The sequence below is a fragment of the Corythoichthys intestinalis genome, chromosome 15 (assembly GCF_030265065.1).
Source record: "Corythoichthys intestinalis isolate RoL2023-P3 chromosome 15, ASM3026506v1, whole genome shotgun sequence".
Taxonomy (NCBI): domain Eukaryota; kingdom Metazoa; phylum Chordata; class Actinopteri; order Syngnathiformes; family Syngnathidae; genus Corythoichthys; species Corythoichthys intestinalis.
Window position 1 is genome coordinate 50,711,383 of NC_080409.1, and position 25,937 is coordinate 50,737,319.

Here is a 25,937-nt window from a genome sequence, read left to right on the forward strand (position 1 = left end):
TTTTACTTGCAGTTCGGGGCGTCCAGGGCAGTTTAATTCATTACTTTCCTGCTGAGTGTGTATTATCATTACGAAGATGATGATGTCCTTTTAGACTCTACAAATCTGCGCTTGCTTGTCAATGTTCATTTGAAATTGTTGGAAACCTTTGATTTAACCTCTTATTTATTCATAGAATAAAACTTTTGAAGTTTACAAACGAAAACATTTTGAGTCATTACTGATTAAAACTAGACAAAATTTGAGTTTTCATTGACTAAAACTAGACAAAGACGAAACACATTTTCAAACGACTAAAATTTGACAAAGACTACAAAGTATTTTCGTTCAAAAGACAAAGACGAAAATTAAAAGAGCTGCCGAAAACAACACAGCTTCTGGCACTCTATTTTCTTTCCCTACCGAGCGGCGGGTGCCGCTGAGCTCACAGGCTGACACACTTTGAGCTTCCCCTCATTGAAAAACCAGCAACTGCCCCTGAGATAGTGGGTAGAATAATGCAAAAAAACATAAGCGATGAGGAGAACCTGTTTGGAACGCTGATGGTAGAAGGCCTCAAAGTAGACCAAGTAAGCTGGTATCAGTGCCAGACAGCAGTCTCTCTGTAGTGGATTATCAAGCCCCTTTACAAAACTCTTCAAATGGCCCAAAAGTGGTGCAGGCAATCCTGTGACATGACCCCATGACACCGGAGGAGGAGGAGGGCATTCATCTCCTGAAGAACTTGAAAGAAGAACAGAATGACCATGATGTCAATGTGGAGAAAAAAAGATTAAGAACTAAACAAATAGTCACGGTTGGTTACTGAGGTTGGTAACATGACCACAAAAAGATAACTGATAGAGGCACCACTTTCCAAAAGCAATTGCAACTTTACTTGTTACTATTTACAGTTCTTCTTCTGATCATATGATGAAGCAAAATTATGATTCAACTTTGAATCTGCGTCTGCGTGTAATTGTTTTAAAAATCTCTCACGGGGTTCCAGGTTTTAATCCAAATGTAATCATGCTTGAAACCATTTTCTTCATTTTGTGAAATGATATGAAAAAAATACATGCAGTCATACCTCAAGATATGAAATTAATTCATTCCGGAGTGTCTTTCGCATCATGATTTCTTTAGTATGATGAATCATGTTTTCGACACCTAATTTGTTCCAAACTGTACAGAGACAGATTAAATTCACCGTTATGTCCTCTGATTGATTTTCATTACTTGTAATTATTTGCTGCCTCCTAGTGGCGTTTAAGTGTAACTAGTTTTTCAGGCTCATTCTACACCAGACATGTCCAAAGTCAGGCCCGGGGGCCAAATGCGGCCCGTGGTCAAATTTCATCCGGCCCCCAGCGTCTGTCGTAAAATCAATAACGTCTGGCCCGCACACAGACTTAATAAATTGGTCAGCAGTACTGCAACCAGCATATGAAGTAGCTTACACACGAAATGCTGCTCCTCATTTACCCACTAAAAGGCAGCAGCACTCGAAGCAACAGTACCCCGTGTGACCCTTTACTCCATATTTTTTTTAAATGGCGACAAGCCATATATACATATAAAATGTATATATATTTACTAGGGCTGTCAAAATTATCGCGTTAACGCGCGGTAATTAATTTTTTTAATTAATCACGTTAAAATATTTGACGCAATTAACGCACATGTCCCGCTCAGACAGTATTCTGCCTTTTGGTAAGTTTTACAGCAAGGCTTTTTGTGCTGTCTAACAGCGAACTCTTGTGGTCGCTTTGCGACATGGTTTATTGTCTTCTTGCCAGTTCAATATGGCTGCACGACGTCTCGGGCTGACGCCTACGTTGTAATGTTGTGCTTATATGATCCTTGGACAAGATTTGTCCGTAAGTATGGTTGTTGTAAAGAATGTACATATAATGTTAGTAAGCAAATGTTCTATTTTTTGTATGAGACACTTTTTATGTTTAGTGAACCTGTATAGCGTGCTAAGCTAACGTTGTTGCTAATGCAATGCTTGTGTACTTTTTTTTGTAGTTTTTCGACAGTCTAAAGAGGACAATGGTTTGAGGCCATTTTATTAATAAATCAGATGAAAAACAAAGAAGTCTGATTATTAAGGCGTCGTTCACTAAGCTGTCTAGCTTTGGAAAAAGTAAACGCGAAAGGCATCACTCCGAAAGTGATGACAGCATAGAGAGATTTAAATGACAGTAGATTGAAATGCTCACTACAGTCCTAATGTACCGTATGTTGAATGTATATATCCATCTTGTGTCTTATCTTTCCATTCCAACAATTTATTTTACAGAACATATATATAATTTACAGAAAAATATGGCATATTTTATAGATGTTTTGAATTGCGATTAATTGCGATTAATTACGATTAATTAATTTTTAAGCTGTAATTAACTCGATTAAAAAATTTAATCGTTTGACAGCCCTAATATATACATAAAAAAGAAAGTTGACTGCGACGACCGACGCTTCAAGGATAAGTTGAAATTGTTCTATTTCTTCACTAAAATACGCAACAACTGTGTCTGCCTCATTCTCAAAGAGACAGTCGCTGTTTTTAAAGAGTTCAATGTGAGGCGATATTACCAAACAAGACACACTGACATGTACGACAAGATTACAGGGAAGATACGTCGTGAGAAATTGAAGCTAGTTTAATTTTACACCAGCATTATTTCACAAGAGCCCGACAGTCGAAAGAGAACGCTACAAAGGCTAGTTGCAAGACTGTTGAAATTATTAATTAAAAAACATACTGTATTGGCCCGAATATAAGACAGTTTTTTTTGCATTGAAATAAGACTGAAAAAGAGGGGGTCGTCTTATATTCGCGGTCTAGACATCATACCCATTCACGACGCTAAATGGCGCCAGATATTGAAGCGATGTTCTGTCATGACAGATCTCAGCTACTCTCGTTTAACCAGTTAGCTTTATTTTATTGCAATGTTTTTCCTTATTCAGATTTGTTTCAAGACTACAGTTACAGTTATGACTTCACTTTGATGGTTAATGCAGTTATCGCAATTTTGTTTTATCATCACTATAGATTGGTTTATTTACATTTCAAAAACCAGATGCCATTCATTTACGAACGTGATTGCACTTTAGTTCACATATTTAAATATTCAGATATTAAGATTTGAATGAAGCAAAATAACATGCTTTTTCTCTCAAATATATTGTTATAATCATTTGTTTTGGATGTACTGTAATTATTTTCTGTATAAAAATTTGGTGTTCAAAAAGTCTTTTTTCAAACTTGAGTCTTGTAAAAGAGGGGTTGTCTTATAATCAGGGCCGTCTTATATTCGGGGCAATACGGTAATAAAGCAAATGTGACACACAGAATGGCTTGCTAAAATTTGCTTAAATATATTGTTCTATGTAAAAGACGTCAGCCAAGGTCGGCCCCTCACATTTTTACCACACCAAATCTGGCCCCCTTTGCAAAAAGTTTGGACACCCATGTTCTACACGTTACCACATTCCGACTGGGGCTCATACAATGAATGCTCAAAGATGACCTAACTTCGGCAGCCATTTCATCTCACTGTTTGTGCCTTGTAAGTTATATTCTTCTTTTGTTTCATAATGTGTAGTGAGAGCATATTTCGTGTTTACATTTACAGTGCTGGCCAAAAGTATTGTCCCCCCTGCAATTCTGTCAGATAATGCTCAATTTCTCCCAGAAAATGATTGCAATTACAAATGCTTTGGTAGTAATGTCTTCAATTATTTTGCACACAGAAGGGAATGAAAAAAAAATTAAATTGTTATCATTTAAACAAAACTCCAAAGAGAAGAAGAAGAAGTCCAGTGCCAGAGGAAGCAAAGCAACCCCAAAACATCAGGGAACCTCCGCCATGTTTGACTGAGGGGACCGTGTTCACTTCTTTGAAGGCCTCCTTTTTTTCCTGTAAACTATGTTGATGCCTTTTCCCAAAAAGCTCCAACATTCTTCCAAAACGTTTTTGGCTTTCTCAGGTAAGTTTTGGCAAACTCCAGCCTGGCTTTTTTATGTCCCTGGCTCAGAAGTGGGGTCTTCCAGTGTATCCCACCATAGTCCCTTTTCATTCAGACGCCAGCGGATAGGACAGGTTGACACTGACTGTTGTACCCTCAGACTGCAGGACAGCCTCAACTCGTTTGGATGTTAGTCGAGGTTCTTTATCCACCATCCGCAGAATCTTTCGCTGAAATCTCTCATCATTTTTTCTTTCCTTCCACATCTAGGGAGGTTAGCCACAGTGCCGTGGGCTTTACACTTATTGATGACACTGCGCACGGTAGACACGGGAACATTAAGGTCTTTGGAGATGGGACTTGGAGCCTTGAGACTATTTGTGCTTCCTCACAATATTGCCTCTCAAGTCCTCAGACAGTTCTTTGGTCTCCTTTTTTTTTCCATGCTCAATGTGGTACACACAAGGACAAATGACAGAGGTTGAGTCAATTTTAATCCATTTTAACTGGCTGCAAGGTGGATTTAGTTATGCGCCACCGGTAAGTAACAGGTGCTGTTAATTATACAAATTAGAGAAGCGTCACATGATTTTTCAAAGGGTGCCAATTAGGGTTGTTCCGATCATGTTTTTTTGCTCCCGATCCGATCCCGATCGTTTTAGTTTGAGTATCTGCCGATCCCGATATTTCCCGATCCGATTGCTTTTTTTTGCTCCCGATTCAATTCCAATCAATCCCGATAATTTTTCCCGATCATATACATTTTGGCAATGCATTAAGAAAAAAATGAATAAAACTCAGACGAATATATACATTTAACATACAGTACATAAGTACTGTATTTGTTTATTATGACAAATCCTCAAGATGGCATTTACATTATTAACATTCTTTCTGTGAGAGGGATCCACGGATAGAAAGACTTGTGACTTTGTATATTGTGACTAAATATTGCCATCTAGTGTATTTGTTGAGCTTTCAGTAAATGATACTGTAGCCATGCCCAAATGCATGATGGGAAGTGGAACCATGAGTGTGCGTAGTGCTACCAATTGATATATCTTCTCTGCGTTGGGAAAGAACATAAGTAGATCAATTGCTACCTTGCTTCCCATGATATTCCTAATCGTAGGGAGAGGGATTGTGAGGTTTTAGCCAATTAAAAAAAGGCTCCAAAGGCTGCCAAAATTCACTCTACTCATTTTACGCTGCCTTTTAGCTCTCTATACAGGTAAAACGGCGCCATTACAGATTGAGCGTGACAATGCGTGAGTGGGTCGTGCAGCGCATGCATTAATGGCGTTAAATATTTTAACGTGATACATTTTTTTAAAAATTAATTACCGCCATTATCAGGATAAATTTGATAACCCTACCTTAAGCCTAAACTAAAGACTCTGGATGAGTGTAACATATTATGTAACGTTAAATACAATTAGAAAACAATTTAATTAAAAAATATATATATATATTGAAAAAAGGCATGGCCGATATTTTTTTGCCGATTCCAATACTTTGAAAATGACGTGATCGGACCCGAGATGCCGATCGATCGGGACATCTCTAGTGCCAATACTTTTGTCCGGCCCATTTTTGGAGTTTTGTGTAAAATGATAATGAAATATGTTTTTTCCATTCTCTTTTGTGTTTTTTCATTGCAAGCAAAATAAATGAAGGTATTACTATCAAAGCATTTGTAATTGCAATCACTTTCTGGGGGAAATTGAGCATTATCTGACAGAATTGCAGGGGTGCCAATACTTTTGGCCAGCAGTGTATAGTCCAACGTAGTTACATTATTGCATTGCAAAGCATATTACTCATCTTTTTTGTTTTTTACCTGACCATGCCAGCCTGGAGTTCCTGGTGGCACCCGGCAGTATGTGTGACCTGAGTAAGGAGAGTAAGCAAAGCCAAAACTTTCTGGAGTTGAAGATGCATAAGTGGGTCAGAGGGTGCCAGAGCTCGACGAACAGACTGCAGCGCCGTCAGTAAAGCTGGATATATGTCTCTGTGGAATAGGAGTGTGACAAAATATGAAAATGGTGATTTTATCATAGATCCACTTGGATCCAGAAAGATTATCGATTTGCTCCTGCCAAAAATCGATATAACCTGGGGTGCACATAATTTTTTTGCCCAGGTTCTCAGAGGAGGACCTGGAGATGTGACTTGGTCCTCATTGAGCTTGAGAGCCGACCCGCCTGATGCGATAAATTTATGACAAGCTTTACTTAGAGCCAATTAACTTTAATTAATTATATTAACAATTAATGCTTGATTAACATCAACTGGCACAACAAAATTACCATTACTTTGAAGTGAAATGTAAAGAAATAAAAAGCACCAATTCAAAATAAAGGGCTTTATGCGGCTCCCACATTAACTCCAACCCTTTTTAAAAGTGGGATGTCCTCCTCATAGGACCTTATTGAACGTGCATGTTTAGCTTTGTAAAATGCGAGCAAAAACACGTTTGTCAGTGCATGTCGCTGTTCATTACCTTTATTCCGCCACTTGTCCATAGGGCGAGCGGGGTCCTGTTTGGCATCGATAGTTTGCTTAATTGCCACATACTCTGTTTTTTTCGTGCTTTTCAAAGTTTGGATGGCTGAAATTCTTTGACCCTACATAAAATGTGCTGCTCTCATCGGCGACATTGGGATTCTCACAGCACATTTTGTACCGCATTTCCGTGCGAGCATCATTTGCTTCTAGCCATGGTACCTCTTACTTTTCAGCAAAAGTCCTTTTTTTCGGTAGCTCCGGTGACGTCTCTGTCGTCCGTCTGTCTTTTGACGGGGGTGGGGGAACACGGAAGTAATTACTCAGTGTGGCCTGCCTCTTTGACATTTTGAGAAGTTATTTTCTCGTGTCCGCCGCAAATACGGTGGTCAGCCATCGGTACGCAAAAGCGTATGGAAGTCGTTGAGGGCCAGCGCGTTTGTCTACGTCCGGTACGCATGCGCGCATGCGGACCACTTATGTGCACCCCTGACTATAACAATAAATCAACAAGATGGCATTAACATTATTAACATTCTGTTAAAGCGATCCATGGATAGAAAGACTTGTAGTTCTTAAAAGATAAATGTTAGTACAAGTTATAGAAATTCTATATTGAAACCCCTCTTAATGTTTTCGTTTTAATAAAATTTGTAAAATTTTCAATCAAAAAATAAACTAGTAGCTCGCCATTGTTGATGTCCATAATTACACAATGATCATGGTGGTGAAACCCACAAAATCAGTCGCACCCAAGCGCCAGCAGAGGGTGACAAAACACCAAAAAACACAAGTAACAAGTGGACATGACACTGTGCTGTCATTTTAATCTGTTTGAGCGGGGCATGTGCGTTAAATGCGACAAATATTTTAACGTGATTTATTTAAAAAATTAATTACCGCCCGTTTACGCGATAATTTTGACAGCCCTAATTTAGACTTGGATGGCCGAATAAACGTTCATTCATCTGAAACCAGAGCATTCGCAGCAAGTCTTTCTGATTTTCTGGGCATTTACAGGTCATGTTCTGTCCATTTTAGGGCATTTACAAGTCACTTCATGTTGAGTCTGAGTCAGAAGCTATTCATTTGGGGAGATTCCTGGGTCCTTCCTCTTCTGTATCCCTAAATCAACAGGTAAATGCCCCAAAATACACAGAAATTGACTGAAAAGTCAACAGATAATAAATCTTATATGCCCCTAAATTTAACCAAAATCTTCCAATACAATAGTGTCTACATTAGCTCACTGGCTGCCATTGACGGCGCTAGACGTCTACAGTACATACGTATATAGTACATACATGTACAAGTCGCAGGCCTGGCCGTAGCCAGCTGCCACAGCCCACATCCTGTAGGCTTCCGTGGTGATCTTGAGGGCATCGTGAGGCTCCAAAAGGAGCTCGCTGGGCTCAGCACTGAGCAGACAGGACAGACGCTCCCTCACACCGACGGAGTTCAACTACAAAAAGGAAAATCATTACTGAAAGACTACAAACCAAAGCAACGAAGAGCTTACAAACAAAATTTACCAGTCTGGCACATGCGTGTCTGCCAGAAGTAGCCAAAACTCTTAGGAGCTTCATGGCACAAGCAAGGGGGAGTCCATAATAAGACTGAGGGAGGGGAAAACATTGCAGCGTCCAAGAAGTGGGGAGGAACTCCGACATCACCGTCTCCATCAGGCGAGGACAGTCCAACACCTAAGAGAAACATCCTCATCACAACTACATCCACAATCTGACAAGAGGTGATTTTAGTCACTACCTGAGTGGCAGATGATGAAGAGTGTCTGGCGATACGGGTCAGGACCTCCAGAATGTCCTGAACAACCCGGGGAGAGGGTCGAACAACCTCCAGGATGTAACGTAATCTGGGGAGAACTTTCATTCTTAGGAGACCCTAAAATCAGCAGAATGTGACAAAATCATGTCAATTGTCATACTAGCTTTGCTAATATAGAGCACAGTATTCTCCCAGTCCAGCCCAACCGCATCATCTCCCCAAGCGTGCATTGTGCGTGTAAAACCTTGGCGCTAGGCCTGCAAAATATATCATTTGAACAACGCCATCGCAATGTGCGCATGCGCAATAGTCCTGTCACAGGACATGTTGTTTTGTTGTTTTTCTTTTTGTGTGTGCTTCATAAAAACAGCAAGTGTGCAGAGACATGGCCTTTTGGATCCCTTTTATCAGAGCAGGTTAGAGTAGCCCAAAATTTTACTCAAGAGTAGCGTTACGTCAAAATAATATTACTCAAGTTAGAGTGGTCATCATCCCAAAAGGTACTCAAGTACAAGTGAAAAAGTATTTGGTGAAAAGAATACTCAAGTAATGAGTAACATGGTACAATGGAGTTAAGCCTGAACGATATATCGTTTAAACATCGCCATCGCGATGTGCGTATGCGGCATAGTCCCATCGCAAAGACGAGTGACATTTTTTTTTGTTTTTTTAATCCACAAACCTTTGTTCTGCTTCTTGTGCTTGCACAGTCTCTCTCCCTCCCTCCCACTCCCAGCTATCAGTCACTGTTGCACTTGCTTAGTAAAGTTAACGATGTTGACAGATGGTTGTCTTTGATCTTGCCAAAGAAGCGCTCTTCACACGCGCAGCAATGTGTCAATCATCATTTAACTTGTTAAAAAGTTTCTGCAAGGAAGCGCACGGTGGATGGGGGGTGTGTGTGTGGGGGGGGCTTTTGAGACATATAAAATAAACGCCAGAAGTGATCATGAATAACTTGTAATTTCAATATGTCACTCCAAGGATCACAGCCTAGGTAGGTAACAGAATCATTTAATAAAGCCAAGCATTTTTCTACCACAGTACTTTATTCTTGTTTAAAAATGATTTGGTGGGACAGTTATGTTTAAAACCGATCATAACTATTACATTTGAAGTGCTTAAAAAACATTTATTAAAAAAAAAATATATATATATATATATATATATACATATATATATATATACACATATATATATATATACATTTTTTATATGATACTTTGGGGAAAAATAAGAAAAAACATGTCCATTAATTATCTCTTTCCAGTGCTTAATCGGAATAAATACATTGAGCACACACACACACACAAAAAAAAAAAAAATGGGGGGGTGGGGGGGGGGCGCTACTTCGTGGTTTTTCTTCGATGGGTGGACTGTGTATATAAGTATGTATGGATGTATGTATGTATGTACAGTGGGGAGAACAACTATTTGATACACTGCCAACCATTGGCAGTGTATCAAATACTTGTTCTCCCGGATGGATGGATGGATGGATGGATGGATGGATGGATGGATGGATGGATGGATGGATGGATGGATGGATGGATGGATGGATGGATGGATGGATGGATGGATGGATGGATGGATGGATGGATGGATGGATGGATGGATGGATGGATGGATGGATGGATGGAAGGATGGATGGATGTTAACTGAGTTAAACACTATGCTAGTGGAAGATTTTGGTGTCAACTTGTTGTTTCCTTGGTTTTTTTTTTAAACAGTGACACCTTTTTAAAACGATGTATCCATTCCATACAGGAGCATATTGATTATCATTAAGGATACAAAGCATTACGATACATCACAATTTCGATATTTTGTCATACTCCAAGTCGCAATACTGTAAATGAAATAGTAAAAGCACCTTGACGACATCCTGCAAAGCCACGTCATGATCAGTCTTCCGCTCCTCCTTCTCCTTGGCAGTCTCTTTTAAACTTTCATCTAGCCCTTCATCATCCTCCTTCTCTTCCTCCAGAGATGGCAGCAGTGGGAAGGCGGCCAAGCCGCGAAACCAGTGGAAAGTGAGGTCCAAACACTCCTAAAAAGCAAAATGAAGATCGCTAAATGTTTGTCCACAAGTGTGCGTTCTGTTTGGACTTCTGTAGTCTCACCTCGTCCTCTGCGCACACCAGAAGTGCTTTGAGTGCCTGTACAGTGGCGGCCATGACTCCCTCTACGCCATCATCCAGCGCAAAGCGAAGTAGGAAGACCAGGCCGGCGTCGAGCAGAGTGGCCAACATGCTGCCTTGCAGGGATGAATGGTAGTCCCCAGCGCGAGCCTGTAAACCAGTGCTTCTCAATTATTTTCTGTTACGCCCCCCCAAGCAAGACGTAAATGTTTCGCGCCCCCCCAAACTCTCTGCCGCCACTGTAAATAGTATTATTTGTCTATAAAATTACTATTATAAATACGCATCTGCCTAACATTGTGTCCTTTTTTTCTAATAAAGAAAAAAAGTAACAGATCAACTTATAATAAAGTATAACTTTATTAACATTGTTTTGTTTGTAACAGAGAAGACTTGATGTGCATCAATTTGCCTGAATTAAAAAAAAAAAAAGTCACATTCAAACTGTAAAAATACACTCAAGGTACATTTCTGACCATTTGATACAGAAAAATAAAATGTAATAAAATCCGTAAATAATAACAAATTCAAATTGATTAGAAACATTTACTCATGAGGACAATATGCCAAAAAATTTGACCGAAAAAACAAAAATGAATAAAGGAAAAAAAGAGTGTCCTTGGACAGAAGGACAGTTTTTATTTTTGCTGCTCACACTCAGTATTACGTCCTTTGCAATGGCGTGGAGACATTTCGCAATGAGCATGCTAAGAATGCTCACTGGTTTACTGATATAACACTGACAAAGCAGGACTATTGTTGGCAATATTCGGCATGTTTTCGCTGAAAAACAATCAAGCGGCTTATCAATGAGATTGGGGTCGAATGTCTTTAAGTGGCGTCTTAATTGATTTGGCTTCTGGCAGTCCGCTATAATTATTTTCAGACACAGTAAACAGTAGTCTTTCCTCATCACCCCACTGTATTAAAAGTCAAAGCTAAAAGGCAAACGGCACGAAAAAAGCGCATTCTCGGCGGCCGAGGTAGAACCGTAGGTGAGGGCGGTCGTCGTGACAATCCCAAGCCGAAAATGGCACTTCTCGGGCGGCGACGTGAGAACCGGACAAGACAGTGGGTCGCTGCGTGAGTGAGTCCGGTCGGAAAACGGCTTTCGAAAACGGCGGCGGCGCACTGCTCTTCATATCTGTTTTCTGTGTGCTGAGTGCTCTTCCTTAGTTCAAAAATACTGCACGCACTCTGAAAATGAGAGCGCCACTGCCAACCACTGAGTGGATGTGCAAGTACACTTTATTCCAGTCCGGCAAAAAAAAAAAAAAAAAGAAAGAAAAAAAAAAAGAAAAAAGCATGTTCCCCGAGGACACATGCGCCCCCCCTGGCATCGCTCTGTGGCCCCCCAGGGGGGCGCGCCCCACTATTTGAGAAGTACTGCTGTAAACCATGCACATTAAGTAGCAATGCATTCCACTGATGCACACAAGACTGCATGTTTATTTAAGGATGCAACAATACTCGGTTTTATATTGACTCATTCGATACGCCTTCTTCGATTCAATTCGCAAAAACATTTGCTCCAAATGAAAAGCTCCCAAAATGTATTTTCTGATTTTATTCTCTTTCCTCTCTATAATGTCCGGCGCTGCTTTGCCTTGAAATAACAAACTGCCGCGAGCAGCCCCCCCCCCCTCCACCAAACTGCATGAAAGGTGGGAGCTGTGGGGTACGAGGGTCATTGCTCGTGAGGAAAGACAAACTCAAGGAGGCGACTTGCCGGTTTGATATCATACAGATTCATTGTTTAGCAGTATTTTGAGTAACTGATATGCTACCCCCACTCATACATATTAAACAAAGACTGTCTTTCCAGATACGTACAACAAAGTACGCCAATATATTGTTGCCGACTTGGCTACTACGAATAACCTAGCTTTGACAAAAGACAGGTTAAGACGGTAGGTGACAGAGAGCTAACTCACGGTTACTTGATGAACAATGAATGGCAAGTTAAGAGCGCTGTACTTCAAACTCGTCCTGTTTATGAAAGTTGATTGTCAAATGCTGGTGTTGTGCAGTAATGAGCAGACGTGACTTATGTGGTGTTTGTTAACTTTTTTTAATGCCCGACAACACTCGCGTGCACACACTAGATATCATCAAATAGCAACCTAGATGTGCTACGTTAGACCCCTCCCTAAGTCCCATGCCATTGGCTGCGTGAGCCCAGAGCGATCATGGGACACGTAGTCCATATACTACATCAATGAATTAAAAACCACCATGACTGAATGGAAGTTAAGCAGGCCAAATCAATCCATACCAGTGACTATAGATAATGCTGCAAAAATTGTTAATTCAGTACGTAACACAGATGGACTCGGACCACAAATGTGGTAAACATACCTGTTAAGAGAGTAATAGCAATCAACAGTGTGCCCCGCATCACTTTACAAACAGTAAAGATTGTCCTCAGCACTTTTATACAAGATTTCTTCAGATCAGATAGAAGCAAGCACATAAATATTATGCACTATTATGCGTGTGGCATTGTTATTTTTGCTTGTTAGGAAAAAGAAAAAAAAAAAAAACATAATTTTTTTTTTTTTTTTAAAATAAATAACACTTGTATTTTTTGTTTCAGAGCATTAAATCGAATCAAAAATTGTGTTCCTCGTATCTAAAATCGTACCGAACCGCGACTTAACTGTATCGTTGCATCCCTAATGTTTATGTACCTTTGAAAGAATATTGCCAAGGGTGGAGAGAGCCAAACTCCTCTGCTGGATGAGCTGGCTACGAGACAAAAGGAAAAGCTCCTGTAGGGAGTAACCTGCACGCTGAAAAAAAACAAATAAAAAAACAGAATGAGACACCAAAAGAGTGATCAGCAAAATGAATCACATTTTGTTAGGGGCTTAACATTTGCAAAATTCTGCCGTAAATTGGAATGAGTTTTATTTAGTAGACGTCCAATCTGTTTGAACTGGGAGGATGGCATCGCTGCTACCCCTCCCACTTCAAACGGATTGGACGTCTATTGACGTCAGTCACAGCAGATGCCAGGCAATGAGTTCATTTTCGGTCACTTCCTTTTCCTTTTGAGGTATTTATGGGTCACTTCCTGTTGATTTTGGAGCATTTACAGGTCATTTCCTGTTGATTTTGGGTTACTGAAAGAGAAGTGACTTATGAATGTCCCCAAATGAAAATGAAGTGACCTGTAAAAGCCCACAAAACAATGGTTGTGAATGCTCTGAATTCAGTGCCATTGATGGCTAGCACAGTCAGTGGAAGCCAGTGAATTAACGTAGATGCTATTCTAACTGAAGATTTTGGTAGCAACCTGTTGGCGCCGCTATTTTTTTTAAACAATGACACCCTTTTAAAACGATATATTTGGTAAGTACAACAACAACAACAACAAAAAACAATAATAGTTTATCGTGATTGAAACTGCAACTACAGGTAGTCCCCAGGTTACAAACGAGTTACGTTCCTAAGCTGCCGATGTACCCGAATTTCCGCGTGAGTCGGAATGAACCCTTTAAGTACCTTTAAATACAAAATAACTGTCCAAAAACATGTATTATACATCATATTAATAAGATCTAGTAGAAAATAAAATACTGCGAGGTACGTTGTGTTAAATGCTGATATATTGAATGACTATTCGGGCTTAAAAAAAAAAAAAAAATTCAAGTCTTAGTCCCTTTGCTGAGAGAAAAGGTCCCTGTGGAAAGAGTATGGAGGCAAGGCCACTTAGGTCGCCTCTCAACGCGAGCCCCTATTCTAACTGAAGATTTTGGTAGCAACCTGTTGGCCCCGCTATTTTTTTTTTTTAAAACAATGACTACCTTTTAAAACGATATATTTGGTAAGTACAACAACAACAACAAAAAACAATAATAGTTTAACGCGACTGAAACTGCGACAACAGGTAGTCCCCAGATTATAAACGAGTTACGTTCCTAAACTGGTGATGTACCTGAATTTCCGCGTGAGTCGGAATTAACCCTTTAAGTACCTCTAAATGCAAAATAACCGTCCAAAAACATGTATTATACGTCATATTAATAAGATCAAATAAAAAATAAGATACTGTGAGGTACATTGTATTAAATGCTGTTATATTGAATGACTATTCGGGCTTTAAAAAAAAAAACTATTCGGGTCTAGTCGATTTGCTGAGAGAAAAGGTCGCTTTGGAAAGAGTATGAAGGCGAGAGACGGCCACTTAGGTCGCCTCTCAATACGAGCCTGCCGTTCGAACTCGAAAAAACGGATCAGGACCCACAAGAGGAGACGATGCCGGGGGAGAAGCCGCAAATGCAGCAGCAACATGAGAACAAGGAAGTGTGTCAGGGAAATTCAACTTTGAACTCCAAGACAAGTGTCCACTCGATAGCTCAATGAGAAATGAATCAGACCAACATAGGATTGCCTGCCTTGAAGACTTTATAAACATGATATATCAAGGGTACAAAATGATGTGATTCAGCCAGGAGCTGTGATCACCCAGAAGTACAAAGAAGTACAATAGAGGCTGGACATTTATACTGATGAAACGGTGTTACCCAAGGACGGTTACTGCGAAAACGATACCTATGAAAACGAAAGTGAAACTTAAGTATCAACTGGTGGTTTTCCACAGAAAAACATCGTGACTTAGAACCTTGAGAACCTGGCTGTGGCTGGCACCAAAGGGAGTGAAAATTATATAAGAAAGTCCACAGGAACCCTTTTGTGTTATGTTCAAAGAAATACAGCACATAAACATGGATGAATACAGTCTAACAAATGAATACAGTATCACACCGGTTATGTGTTTTATAAGCATGAATAAAATTTCTTTCACAAAGTGGGAAGTCTGAAAAAGTCGGAGGGCAGGGAAGAACCAGAGATTGGGGCGGGCGTCATGACTCTCCCAAGCTGAAAAGGGCGCTTCTCTGGCAGACACATGAGAACCAAGGATGACAGCGGGTGGCTGCTTGGGCCCAGTCCGAAAAATACGCTTTGTCGGCAGTCAGAGGAGAACCGCCAGTTGGGGCAGGCATCATGACGCTTCCAGGCCAAAAAGGGCACTTCTCAGGCGGACGCATGAGAACCACAGATAACAACGGGTGGGACCTGACGCCGTGAGGAACTGAATGACGGCGGCGACGCTGCTGGGGAAGGAGGCATGGCAAGAACTACGTACCGTTTAAGTGACAAAAAAAAAAAAAAAACATGACTGGTGACAGAATGGCGGACCAGACTTCAGCGTCGTAAAGTCGAAATCGCATAAATCGGGTAGGTCGTAACCCGGGGACTACCTGTACTTTAAAAAGTAAACTTAAGTATCAATTAGGCCTGTCAAAATGATCGCGTTAACGGGCGGTAATTAATTTGCCCCGCTCAAACAGATTAAAATGACAGCGTCATGTCCATTTGTTACTTGTGTTTTTTGGTGTTTTTTCGCCCTCTGCTGGCGCTTGGGTGTGACTGATTTTATGGGGTTTAGGCACCATCCATGAGCATTGTGTAATTATTGACATCAACAATGGTGAGCTACTAGTTTATTTTTTGTTTGAAAATTTTACAAATTTTATTTAAACGAAAACATTAAGAGGGGTTTTAATATAAAATTTCTTGTACTAACATTGATCTTTTAAGAACTACAAGTCTTTCTATCCATGGATCGCTTTAACAGAATGTTAATAATGTTATTGCCATCTTGTTGATTTATTGTTATAATAAACAAATACAGTACTTATGTACAGTATGTTGAATGTATCTATCCGTCTTGTGTCTTATCTTTCCATTCCAACAATAATTTACAGAAAAATATGGCATATTTTATAGATTAATTACGATAAATTAATTTTTAAGCTGTGATTAACTCGATTAAATTTTTTAATCGTTTGACAGCCCCAATGTTGTCGTCAGAAAGATTTTCAAGAACAACCATGTAAACGTGCTGCTACAATTTCATTACGCAAATGATAAATCATAACAGGATGTATATTTATGGTACCTCAGGCTCGTCTCCATGGTGGTGCAGGCCTAGGTGGGTGGGCAAATCCTCCGTGGGGGGAATCAGTGTTCCGTTAAAATCAAACCGGGCTTGCATCGCCTAAATAACATCAAAATACAAAATCTATTTCCTCAGGTCACTTAAATTCTTTCTCATCATTAGAGATAATAATCATACCTGTTTGGTTCGTGTTTTTCTGGGGGCAGGAATGTCCGTCATCCATTCTAGTTTCTCAGGCTCCAGTTTATCCATGTGCAGCCATTCTTTCTGAGGCTTCACTGGTAGATGACTCTCTTGAGTAACACATAAACCACAATGACTTATATTGACTTGATATTATGGGTGTGAAGATACAGTGGTGCATCTACTTTTGAAATTAATTGGTTCTGGAAGTAGTTTCTTAACTTGAAAATTCTGTAAATAGAGACGCGTTTTCCATCTAAATGCCCGAATCCGTTCTGCCCCTACTGTCCAATACTCCAAAAATAGCCGTATTGGGTGCCAATACCGATACAGAGTATCCGATCGGGACATCACTATTAAAACAGTAGGAAAAACCTCTTAACGAGCAATACTTTCATCACGGCTCAGCGTAACCCAATGCAAAGATTGGTGAGAGTGACTTTCCAGCTAATCGAAGTAAAGTCAGCGTTTAGCTTCATGCATGGAATTCGACCATGCAGCAGAATCAGCACAGTAATATCCTAATAGCATGGGTGCTTGGTGAGAAGTGAAGTGAAAGACCAAGAAAGATAATGGAATTTGAAGAGGAATTCCCCTTTAGGCCGACAGAGGACAACTCTATTTATTTAAAAAGCCTCAGTGAGACTGATTCCATTCTTCCCTTTTGAGTCACAAGATAATAAATTAGTTACTTGACTTTGGCTACACCCACATTTTTAAGAGAATTTATGGGACAGACAATGTCGAGGATGAAGACGGAGAATACTGGCAGGCTTTTAATTGAATGCATCTTATTGACAAAGTGGGACAGAGTCCAGTATCTCATCTGGAGCTCCAAGAATTTAGCCTGATTAAAAGGATTTCACAAGCTCAGCAATGTTTACAAAGTGTTATATTAATACTAGAAAATGCCATTTCTGCAGAAATTATCATGGTACCTAAATTTTAGGAGTAGCAGCGTTTTGAAATGTCACCTTTTTTCTTTCCAAAAAACTAGCATTTCATAGCATCGTAAGACTGTCATAAGACCAAATGAACCGCCATGAAGGTTCGAACCAATTGGCTGCAAAGCTTCATTGCTTCAAGAATTTTCATTTAGCCATCAATGCTCCCTTGAGGGAGACTGTCAACCTCTGCTGCCTCCTGCTGTCAACTTTGTTGTCTTCCAACATGCCTCCAAGCATGCATTGCAGCGCTACGGATGTAAATAACAATCAAAATACATGTTCTGTGCTAATTATGTCTTCAGTTACTGTTACAGTTCTTTACTCAATTTCTAGTTATGGTATTTGGTAAAAATATTTGACAGTGGCGCCATAAGACTGTCATAAGAACATCTTAATTATGACATGACACTGCCATGAACATTAATAAATCTTTATGAAAGATATCAATTTGTGTCATCCGGCAAATTATCTCCCTTTTGAATGGATGTTAAAGATCCGAGTTGGACATAAATGGAGTTAGTGACATAATTTGTCAAATGACACTTAAGGACATCTGTCATATGAATTCATTCAAGCCCATGATAGTGTCATGTCATAATTATGACGGTCTTATAGCAGTCTTATGAAACCGCTATCAAATAAAGTGTTACCAAATACCATAAGTAGCAATTAATGAAACAACTAGAACAGTAACTGAAGAAATGATATTAGGGCTGCAGCTATCGATTATTTTAGCAGTCGATTAATCGATGAACTAGTTAGTTCGAATAATCGAGTAATCGGATAAAAACCATGAAAAATTAAAATACCTGAGCTGAGCCTCAAACGGTATAAAAAAATTTTAAAAAACGAGGATCTATGTACAACAAAAGAACAGTCGGCTAACTTACATAGCAAAAGTCTGCTAGCTTAAATGCTATAAAACGCTAACTTTTTTTTTTTTTAAACAATGCTCTTAACAAATGGTACAGACACACAATCCCACAAAACACAGCTAAATATACTTTATGAATGCATTAAAAAAACATTCGATCAAGAAAAATGTATCTTATGTTGGTCTTAACAGGGAGCAGCTGGATTCAGTCACGTGAAATAAGGCAGACTAGAGGCCAGTGTATCCACCCAAATGAATAAAACGAAATGTAAACACTTTCAAAACAAACCATTACAACGCCACTTTAAACGAATACTCGAAGCAACAAAATTTAATTTGAATATTTTTTTCTAATCGAATACTCGAGTTAATCGATTAATCCTTGCAGCACTAAATGATATAGAAGTATAGAATAGAGGTGGAAATTAGGCCTGAACGATATTGGAAAAAACTATTGCTGCGATTTTTGGGGGGTTTGCGATATATTGCGATATTATATGGCGATATTAAAAAATATATATATATGCACACAGTATTTTTTTTTTTTTTTTAAAGAAATTTTTTGAATAGCTGTTTGGAAAGACTTTGGATGACTCATCATGACCACAGTGTACAGTATTCCATCGTTTTTCGCAGTTAATAGGGACCAGAACCCGCTGCGATAAGTGAAAAACCGCGAAGTAGCGCATACCCCTCACACCCCCCCCACCCCATTTTTTTGGGGGGGGGGGGGTCTGCTCAATGTATTTATTCAGATCTAGCACTGGAAAGAGATATACGCTCACCGGCCACTTTAGATACACCTGTCCAACTGCTCGTTAACACTTAATTTCTAATCAGCCAATTACATGGCGGCAACTGAGTGCATTTAGGCATGTCGACATGGTTTAAGACAATCTCCTGCAGTCCAAACCGAGCATCAGTATGGGGAAGAAAGGTGATTTGACTGACTTTGAACGTGGGATGGTTGTTGGTGCCAGAAGGGCTGGTCTGAGTATTTCAGAAACTGCTGATCTACTGGGATTTTCACGCACAACAATATCTAGAGTTTACAGAGAATGGTCCGAAAAAGAAAAAATATCCAGTGAGCGGCGGTTCTGTGGGCGGAAATGCCTTGTTGATGCCAGAGGTCAGAGGAGAATGGCCGGACTGGTTCGAGCTGATAGAAAGGCAACAGTGACTCAAATAACCACCCGTTATAACCAAGGTAGGCAGAAGAGCATCTCTGAACGCACAGTACGTCGAACTGAGGCAGATGGGCTACAGCAGCAGCAGACCACGCTGGGTGCCACTCCTTTCAGCTAAGAACAGAAAACTGAGGCTACAATTTGCACAAGCTCATCAAAATTGGACAATAGAAGATTGGAAAAACGTTGCCTGGTCTGATGAGTCTCGATTTCTGCTGAGACATTTGGATGGTAGGGTCAGAATTTGGCGTCAACAACATGAAAGCATGGATCCATCCTGCCTTGTTTCAACGGTTCAGGCTGCTGGTGGTGATGTAATGGTGTGGGGAATATTTTCTTCGCACTCTTTGGGCCCCTTGGTACCAATTGAGCATTGTTGGAACACCACAGCCTACCTGAGTATTGTTGCTGACCATGTCCATCCCTTTATGACCACAATGTACCCAACTTCTGATGGCTACTTTCAGCAGGATAATGCGCCATGTCATTAAGCTGGAATCTTCTCAGACTGGTTTCTTGAACATGACAATGAGTTCACTGTACTCAAATGGCCTCCACAGTCACCAGAACTGAATCCAATAGAGCATCTTGGGATGTGGTGGAATGGGAGATTCGCATCATTAATGTGCAGCTGACAAATCTGCACCAACTGTGTGATGCCATCATGTCAATATGGACCAAACTCTCTTAGGAATGCTTCCAGCACCCTGTTGAATCTATGCCACGAAGAATTTAGGCAGTTCTGAAGGCAAAAGGGGGTCCAGTCCATTACTGGTATGGTGTACCCAATAAAGTGGCCGGTGAGTGTACATATGATATCTATTATCTACCGTAGCATTACGTGAACGTAGTTTGTAGCGACTGTCAGCAGCAGTCACATATTATTGTTTTTTTTTTTTTTATCTAGCGGCATGAATTGAGCCAGAGCCGTGCAAGCATGGCGTTTACTCTCGGTCCGTTCCTCATTGCGTCCCGAAGACCGTGCTGACTGTGTTTTAGCCTCGCTTTACTTGACATACGTATTTCAATAATTGGAATTTGGATGTTTTGTGAATCGTTCTTGAATCTTCCACAGCCGAATCGCGAATAATTTGAGAATCAGAAATTTTGCACACCTCTAGCACTGAACATGAATTGTGATTGTTATTTACATCTGTAGCGCTGCAATGCATGCTAGGAGGGATGTTGGACGACAACAGCGTTGACAGCAGGTGGCAGCAGAAGTTGACTGTCTACCCTAAGGGAACAGTGATGGCCAAATGAGGATTCTTGAAGCAATGAATAGTGGTTTATTACTAACCCAATAAATCAACAAATACGCCGCACTGGACTATAAACCGCAGGATTCAAAATGAGGGGAAAAAAGTAGCGGCTTATAGACCGAAAATTACGGTACTAAGAATGTTTGTTTTTAAAAATCATCATACCGCTCACGGCAGATTGGGTCGACAGTTCTTTCTCTTCTTCCTCTTTCATCTGCACTTCTTTGGGTTTCGACAAGGTCGCCGTACCGCTGTCTGATTTTCTGGAGTCTGAACTGAGATGAACACTTTCCCCGCTGCATTTCGCCTCAGGGCGTTCGCGTGACGAGGAAGAAGACGGAGCGCTCTCAGCTCTGCGAGATCGAATAAACTCCACCAGCCTTGGATCTGGCATGCAGAAATAATTGTTTTGAACAAGTTTCCAACATAATAGAAAAACAACGGGACTATTTGTGCACTGGCTTCATTGAAGATCATGTCATGTCACACCGGACGGATGCAAAAAGCCTACCGAGTTGAGATAAGAGTCTCTCCTGTTCCTCCAGTATCTCAGATGGGGACATTGCTAGGATCTTCTCTTGGTTTTCCCTGTGGATCCTCCTGGTCTCCTCTGACCTATCGGGACACCCCAGTCCTTCACCAGTCACCAAAGTTGACACTGTAGATGGCGCTGCTAAGGAATATTACAAAATCAGCAGCTGAACAAATCTGAAGTATGATGCATGCATTTTTGTCTTAAAATGAGTAAAATCGATGATTTAAGTAATCGATTTATTCATCAGTTACTTTGAATAATTGAGTAATCTGATTAAGAACATTTAATGCGTTACCGAATCAATTTTAGGGGAATGCTTGCTGAGATTGCACTTTCAAAAGAGCATTCAATGCAAATAAAAAGAATTTAATTCCCGACTGTTTTTTCAAACTGCAGAATTGCACTTTTATTTCACAAGAGCTAAAAGAATACATTCAAAAATGAATGAAAATACCTGAACGTACCCACAAACAGTGTAAAAAATGAAGTGGTGCTGCAGCGATTAATCGATTAACTCGAGTAATTCGATTAGAAAAAAGATTCAAATGTAATTTTGCTGCTTCGAGTATTCGTTTAATTAAAGTGGCGTTGTAATGGTTTGTTTTGAAAGTGTTTTACATTAAGTTTTATTGCTTTGGGTGGATACACTGCCCTCTAGTTGCAACAGTGAATATGACACGACTCATTTCACATGGCTGAATCCAGCTGCTCCCAGTTAAGACCAATTTAAGGTATGTTTTTGTTTGCCCTAATATGTTTGTTTATGCATTTGTTATTTAGCTTGGATGTATATTTTGCAGTTTTTGGAGGGAACATGTGTTTGAACCATTTGTTAAGAGCATTGGGAAAAATATTATTTTGTAGCATTAAGCTAGCAGATTTTTGTTATGCAAGTTAGCCAATTGTTCTTTTTTTGTACTTCGAACCTCATTTCTTTTCCTCATTTTTGATTCATTTTAGGGCTGCAGCTATCGATTATTTTAGTAGTAGATTTTTTGATGAACTCGTTAGTTCATCAAAAGTTTTTGTTTGAGCTAATATATTTTAATGCATTTTTAATTTATTTTATAGATATATTTAGCTGTTTTTTGTGGGAATGTGTGTTTGAACCATTAACAAGAGCATTTAAAAAAAAAAAAAAAAAAAAAAGTTATCATTTAATAGCATTTAAGTAAGCGGACAGTTGCTATGTAAGTTAGCCAATTCTTCTTTCGTTGTACTTATACCCTCATGTATTTATTTATTTATTCTATACCATATGAGGCTAAGCTCAGGAATTTTTATTTTGTATGTTCCTTACCCAATTATTCGAACTAACTAGTTCATCAAAAAATCGACTACTAAAATAATTGATAGCTGCAGCCCTAAAATGAATCAAAAATGAAGGATAGGAAATGAGGCTCAAAGTACAAAAAAAGAACAATTGGCTAACTTGCATAACAAAAATCTGCTAGCTCAATGCTACAAAATAATAATGTTATTTTTCACAATGCTCTTAACAAATCGTTCAAACACATGTTCCCACAAAAAAACTGCAAAATATACATCTAAGCTAAATAACAAATGCATAAACAAACATATTAGAGCAAACAAAACATTAAATTGGTCTTAACAGGGAGCAGCTGGATCCAGCCGTGTTAGATGAGTTATATCATATTCACTGTTGCCACTAGACGGCAGTGTATTCACCCAAATGAATAAAACTAAATGCAAACACTTTCAAAACAAACCATTACAACGTGACTAATTAAACTAATTCTGGAAGCAGCAAAATTTTATTCAAAGCTTTTTTTCTAATTCGGTTACTCGAGTTAATCGATTAATTGTTGCGGTACAAACTGCATCTTGATATTTTCCACACACACAATAAAAAGACAACTACTTACAGTCTCCAAAAGGAAAAGTCGTATCTATTTCCATAGGTTTGTAGGTAGATGTAAAGTTTAATGGAGGCTTTCCCTCTTTAAGTCTCTGGGCTTCAATCTGTTGCGCAAAGATGCTTTTCTTCCCACCCATGGCCGACAGAGGGACCTGGTTGACAAAGTGAGAAATGTGCACCATTCAGGGCTCACACGCAGTATTTGGAACATATTTCTCAACTACGTTTTGTGTATAAACCAGTACTTCTCAAATAATGGGGCGCAGAGCCGGGAATGGAGCATGTGACGTCAGAGAATATACTTTTTGTCAGACTAGAATAAAGTGTAATTGCACATCCACTCCATGGGTGGCAGTGGAGCTGTCATTTTCAGAGAGTGCACAGTATTTTTGAACCAAACAAGAGCACTGGAGATATGAAGAGCTAAGATGAGGAAATATGACAAAGCGTATGTAACATCTGGCTTTGACTTTTAATACAGTGAGAGACTAGGAAAGATAGCTAGCTGATAGCGAACCAACTTTTATTATAAACACCAAATAATATACACATTACACATACACATACTATATTGGTATCTAAAGACAAAAAACATTGTTGTTCAATTTCTAATAGTCAAGTCGCTGAGCACGCTTGGCTGAATTCATTCAGCGATAAACGGCAAGAGTTCGGTTAAACTCCTCTAGACTTGTCCCCACCAGAGTGATCCTTGTTATGTCCTCTGTCGTAGATACTGCTGAGCTGCTTCTTTTGGAGCTCTTAATCTCAGCTGATATCGGTAGCACTAACAGGTCTACTACTAATAGCCACCAACCTTGGTCAGAATTTATTCCAAATTATGGATTTACAGTACCACAAAAATGAGAACTGTAACCTGATTAAAGTTTACGTGAAGGACTTATAATTCATTCTTAATAGTAGAAATGCATAGTTTTGAGTATGGCAGTAGTCAGAGAGGTCCACTACTAAGATTCGACAACCTTGGCTAGTACTTATTCAGATTTATGGAATTGCAGTGCCACAAAAAATGAACTGTATTGTAACCTACCACCTACTAAAAGCACTTGCCTTGACAAGGATGGAAAACTGCACGTTGCGAAGAGGAATCAAATACATTTTTCTCAAAGTGTTACTCAAGTAACTGTAATGCGTTACTACCCACCTCTGGCTACAATGCATCGCGATTTAACACCTTTTCGATATATTGTCACACCCCTAGTTTCTTAAGGTTTCTATGCCTTTCGCTCCCACTCTTATTGTCAAGACATAAAAACCTGTGTGCCATTTGAAGTGTGAATAAAAATCAATTTAGATTACATTCAAAAGATTACTTTTGTGTATTTTTACCTGAAAGCCATTTGCAGAGCGATGCAAAGCTTTAGGGAACGCCAAGCCAGTAAATTCCGGTAGTGATATGGGAATGGAGCTTGTATCTCGCTCCTTCAAACAAGTAAAAGAGATTAGCAAATTAATTTTCATAGAATTACAGTGGGAAAAAAAAAAACTATACATCCTGTTGGTTTTCCTTCAACTAGATCTAGCTAGAAATAAGGCTAATTTTAGTTAGGGCTGAGGTGAAACGTTTAAATTGCTTACAACAATCTTAGAGAGAACTGCACTGATGTGAGTGTCATGTCTGTCCAGCCTCTCTCCCGCATCTTCATCCTCGAAGGTGACACGGCTGTTTTTGAAGCGGGACTTCTTAGGAGGCGCCGGTGTCAGAGATGGAAGCTCATCGGGAAGATCTAAAAAGGAATATGGTGTATTTGTAATCGATCTGTTGTGGTGGTGACGCTACTGCCCTCTCTTTCTCATTCTTCCACATCGTCACCATTGAAGTTGAGCGTGCTGACAGGTAGGCATGTGCCGGTGCGAGATTCTGATGGTAAAACAACATTAAGCAACAGTACCACGGTTTCCCGGTATCACGGTATTGCAATTACAGCTCTAAAATTTTTATTTTGAAATGTGTTGGTTAAAAATAATAACTTTCAAACAACATTATTAACAAATTGGAACATAAGTATAATGGGAAAATATATATATATTTTTTTTTAAACAATAACTGAAATATTCTAAATAAAATTAAAATAAATGCAGTCGTTTAGGTGAGCGTAAACCCACAGCCACAGCTAAACATGTTGCTTCACTTCCTGTTTTTTTTTGTCTTTTTCATTTTTTGGGTCGCTTCTTCGTTAACTCATTGGCTGCCCCCAGGCTGTGGAATAGCCTTCCTACTGAAATCCGCACCACTACAGATCTAGGCCTTTTTAAGTCTTGGTTAAAAACACACCTTTTTAGACTCGCCTTTTACACAGATTAGGACAGACATGTCCAAAGTCAGGCCCGGGGGCCAAATGTGGCCCGTGGTCAAATTTCATCCGGCCCCCAGCCTCTGTCATAAAATCAATAACATCTGGCCTGCACACAGACTTAATAAATTGGTCAGCAGTACTGCAACCAGCATATGAAGTAGCTTACACACGAAATGCTGCTCCTCATTTACCCACTAAAGGGCAGCAGCACTTTAACCCTTTATTGCCAAATGTATCACATTTGATAAACCTAAAATTTCATGATTTTCAGACTTATTTAGAATTTTGACATTTCTTTTTTGGAAAAAAAAAAATGATGGATGCAAGACAACACATGCATCTGCAGGTTCCATAAGAAAAAAACATTATTTAGCATGGGTTATAGATATTAGAGTG

General features: G+C 39.5%; 1 protein-coding gene across 3 annotated transcripts in view; it reads right to left on the reverse strand.

The window, feature by feature from the left end:
• rpap1 (RNA polymerase II associated protein 1) overlaps positions 1-25,937 on the reverse strand; it is a 50,895-nt gene that overhangs the window by 19,575 nt on the left and 5,383 nt on the right. For 2 of the 3 annotated variants that reach the window (XM_057860247.1, XM_057860248.1), the window contains exons 3-17: positions 24,823-24,971; positions 24,574-24,666; positions 23,234-23,378; positions 21,324-21,485; positions 20,978-21,199; positions 16,537-16,652; positions 16,360-16,458; positions 13,082-13,183; positions 10,374-10,541; positions 10,124-10,300; positions 8,233-8,367; positions 7,998-8,168; positions 7,770-7,927; positions 5,801-5,971; positions 528-723 (exon numbers count right to left, since the gene is read on the reverse strand). In XM_057860247.1, the coding sequence (XP_057716230.1) occupies positions 528-723; positions 5,801-5,971; positions 7,770-7,927; positions 7,998-8,168; positions 8,233-8,367; positions 10,124-10,300; positions 10,374-10,541; positions 13,082-13,183; positions 16,360-16,458; positions 16,537-16,652; positions 20,978-21,199; positions 21,324-21,485; positions 23,234-23,378; positions 24,574-24,666; positions 24,823-24,971 (2,264 nt within the window). The remainder of the gene's footprint in view (positions 1-527; positions 724-5,800; positions 5,972-7,769; positions 7,928-7,997; positions 8,169-8,232; positions 8,368-10,123; positions 10,301-10,373; positions 10,542-13,081; positions 13,184-16,359; positions 16,459-16,536; positions 16,653-20,977; positions 21,200-21,323; positions 21,486-23,233; positions 23,379-24,573; positions 24,667-24,822; positions 24,972-25,937) is intronic. The other variant, XM_057860249.1, reaches the window with a different exon arrangement.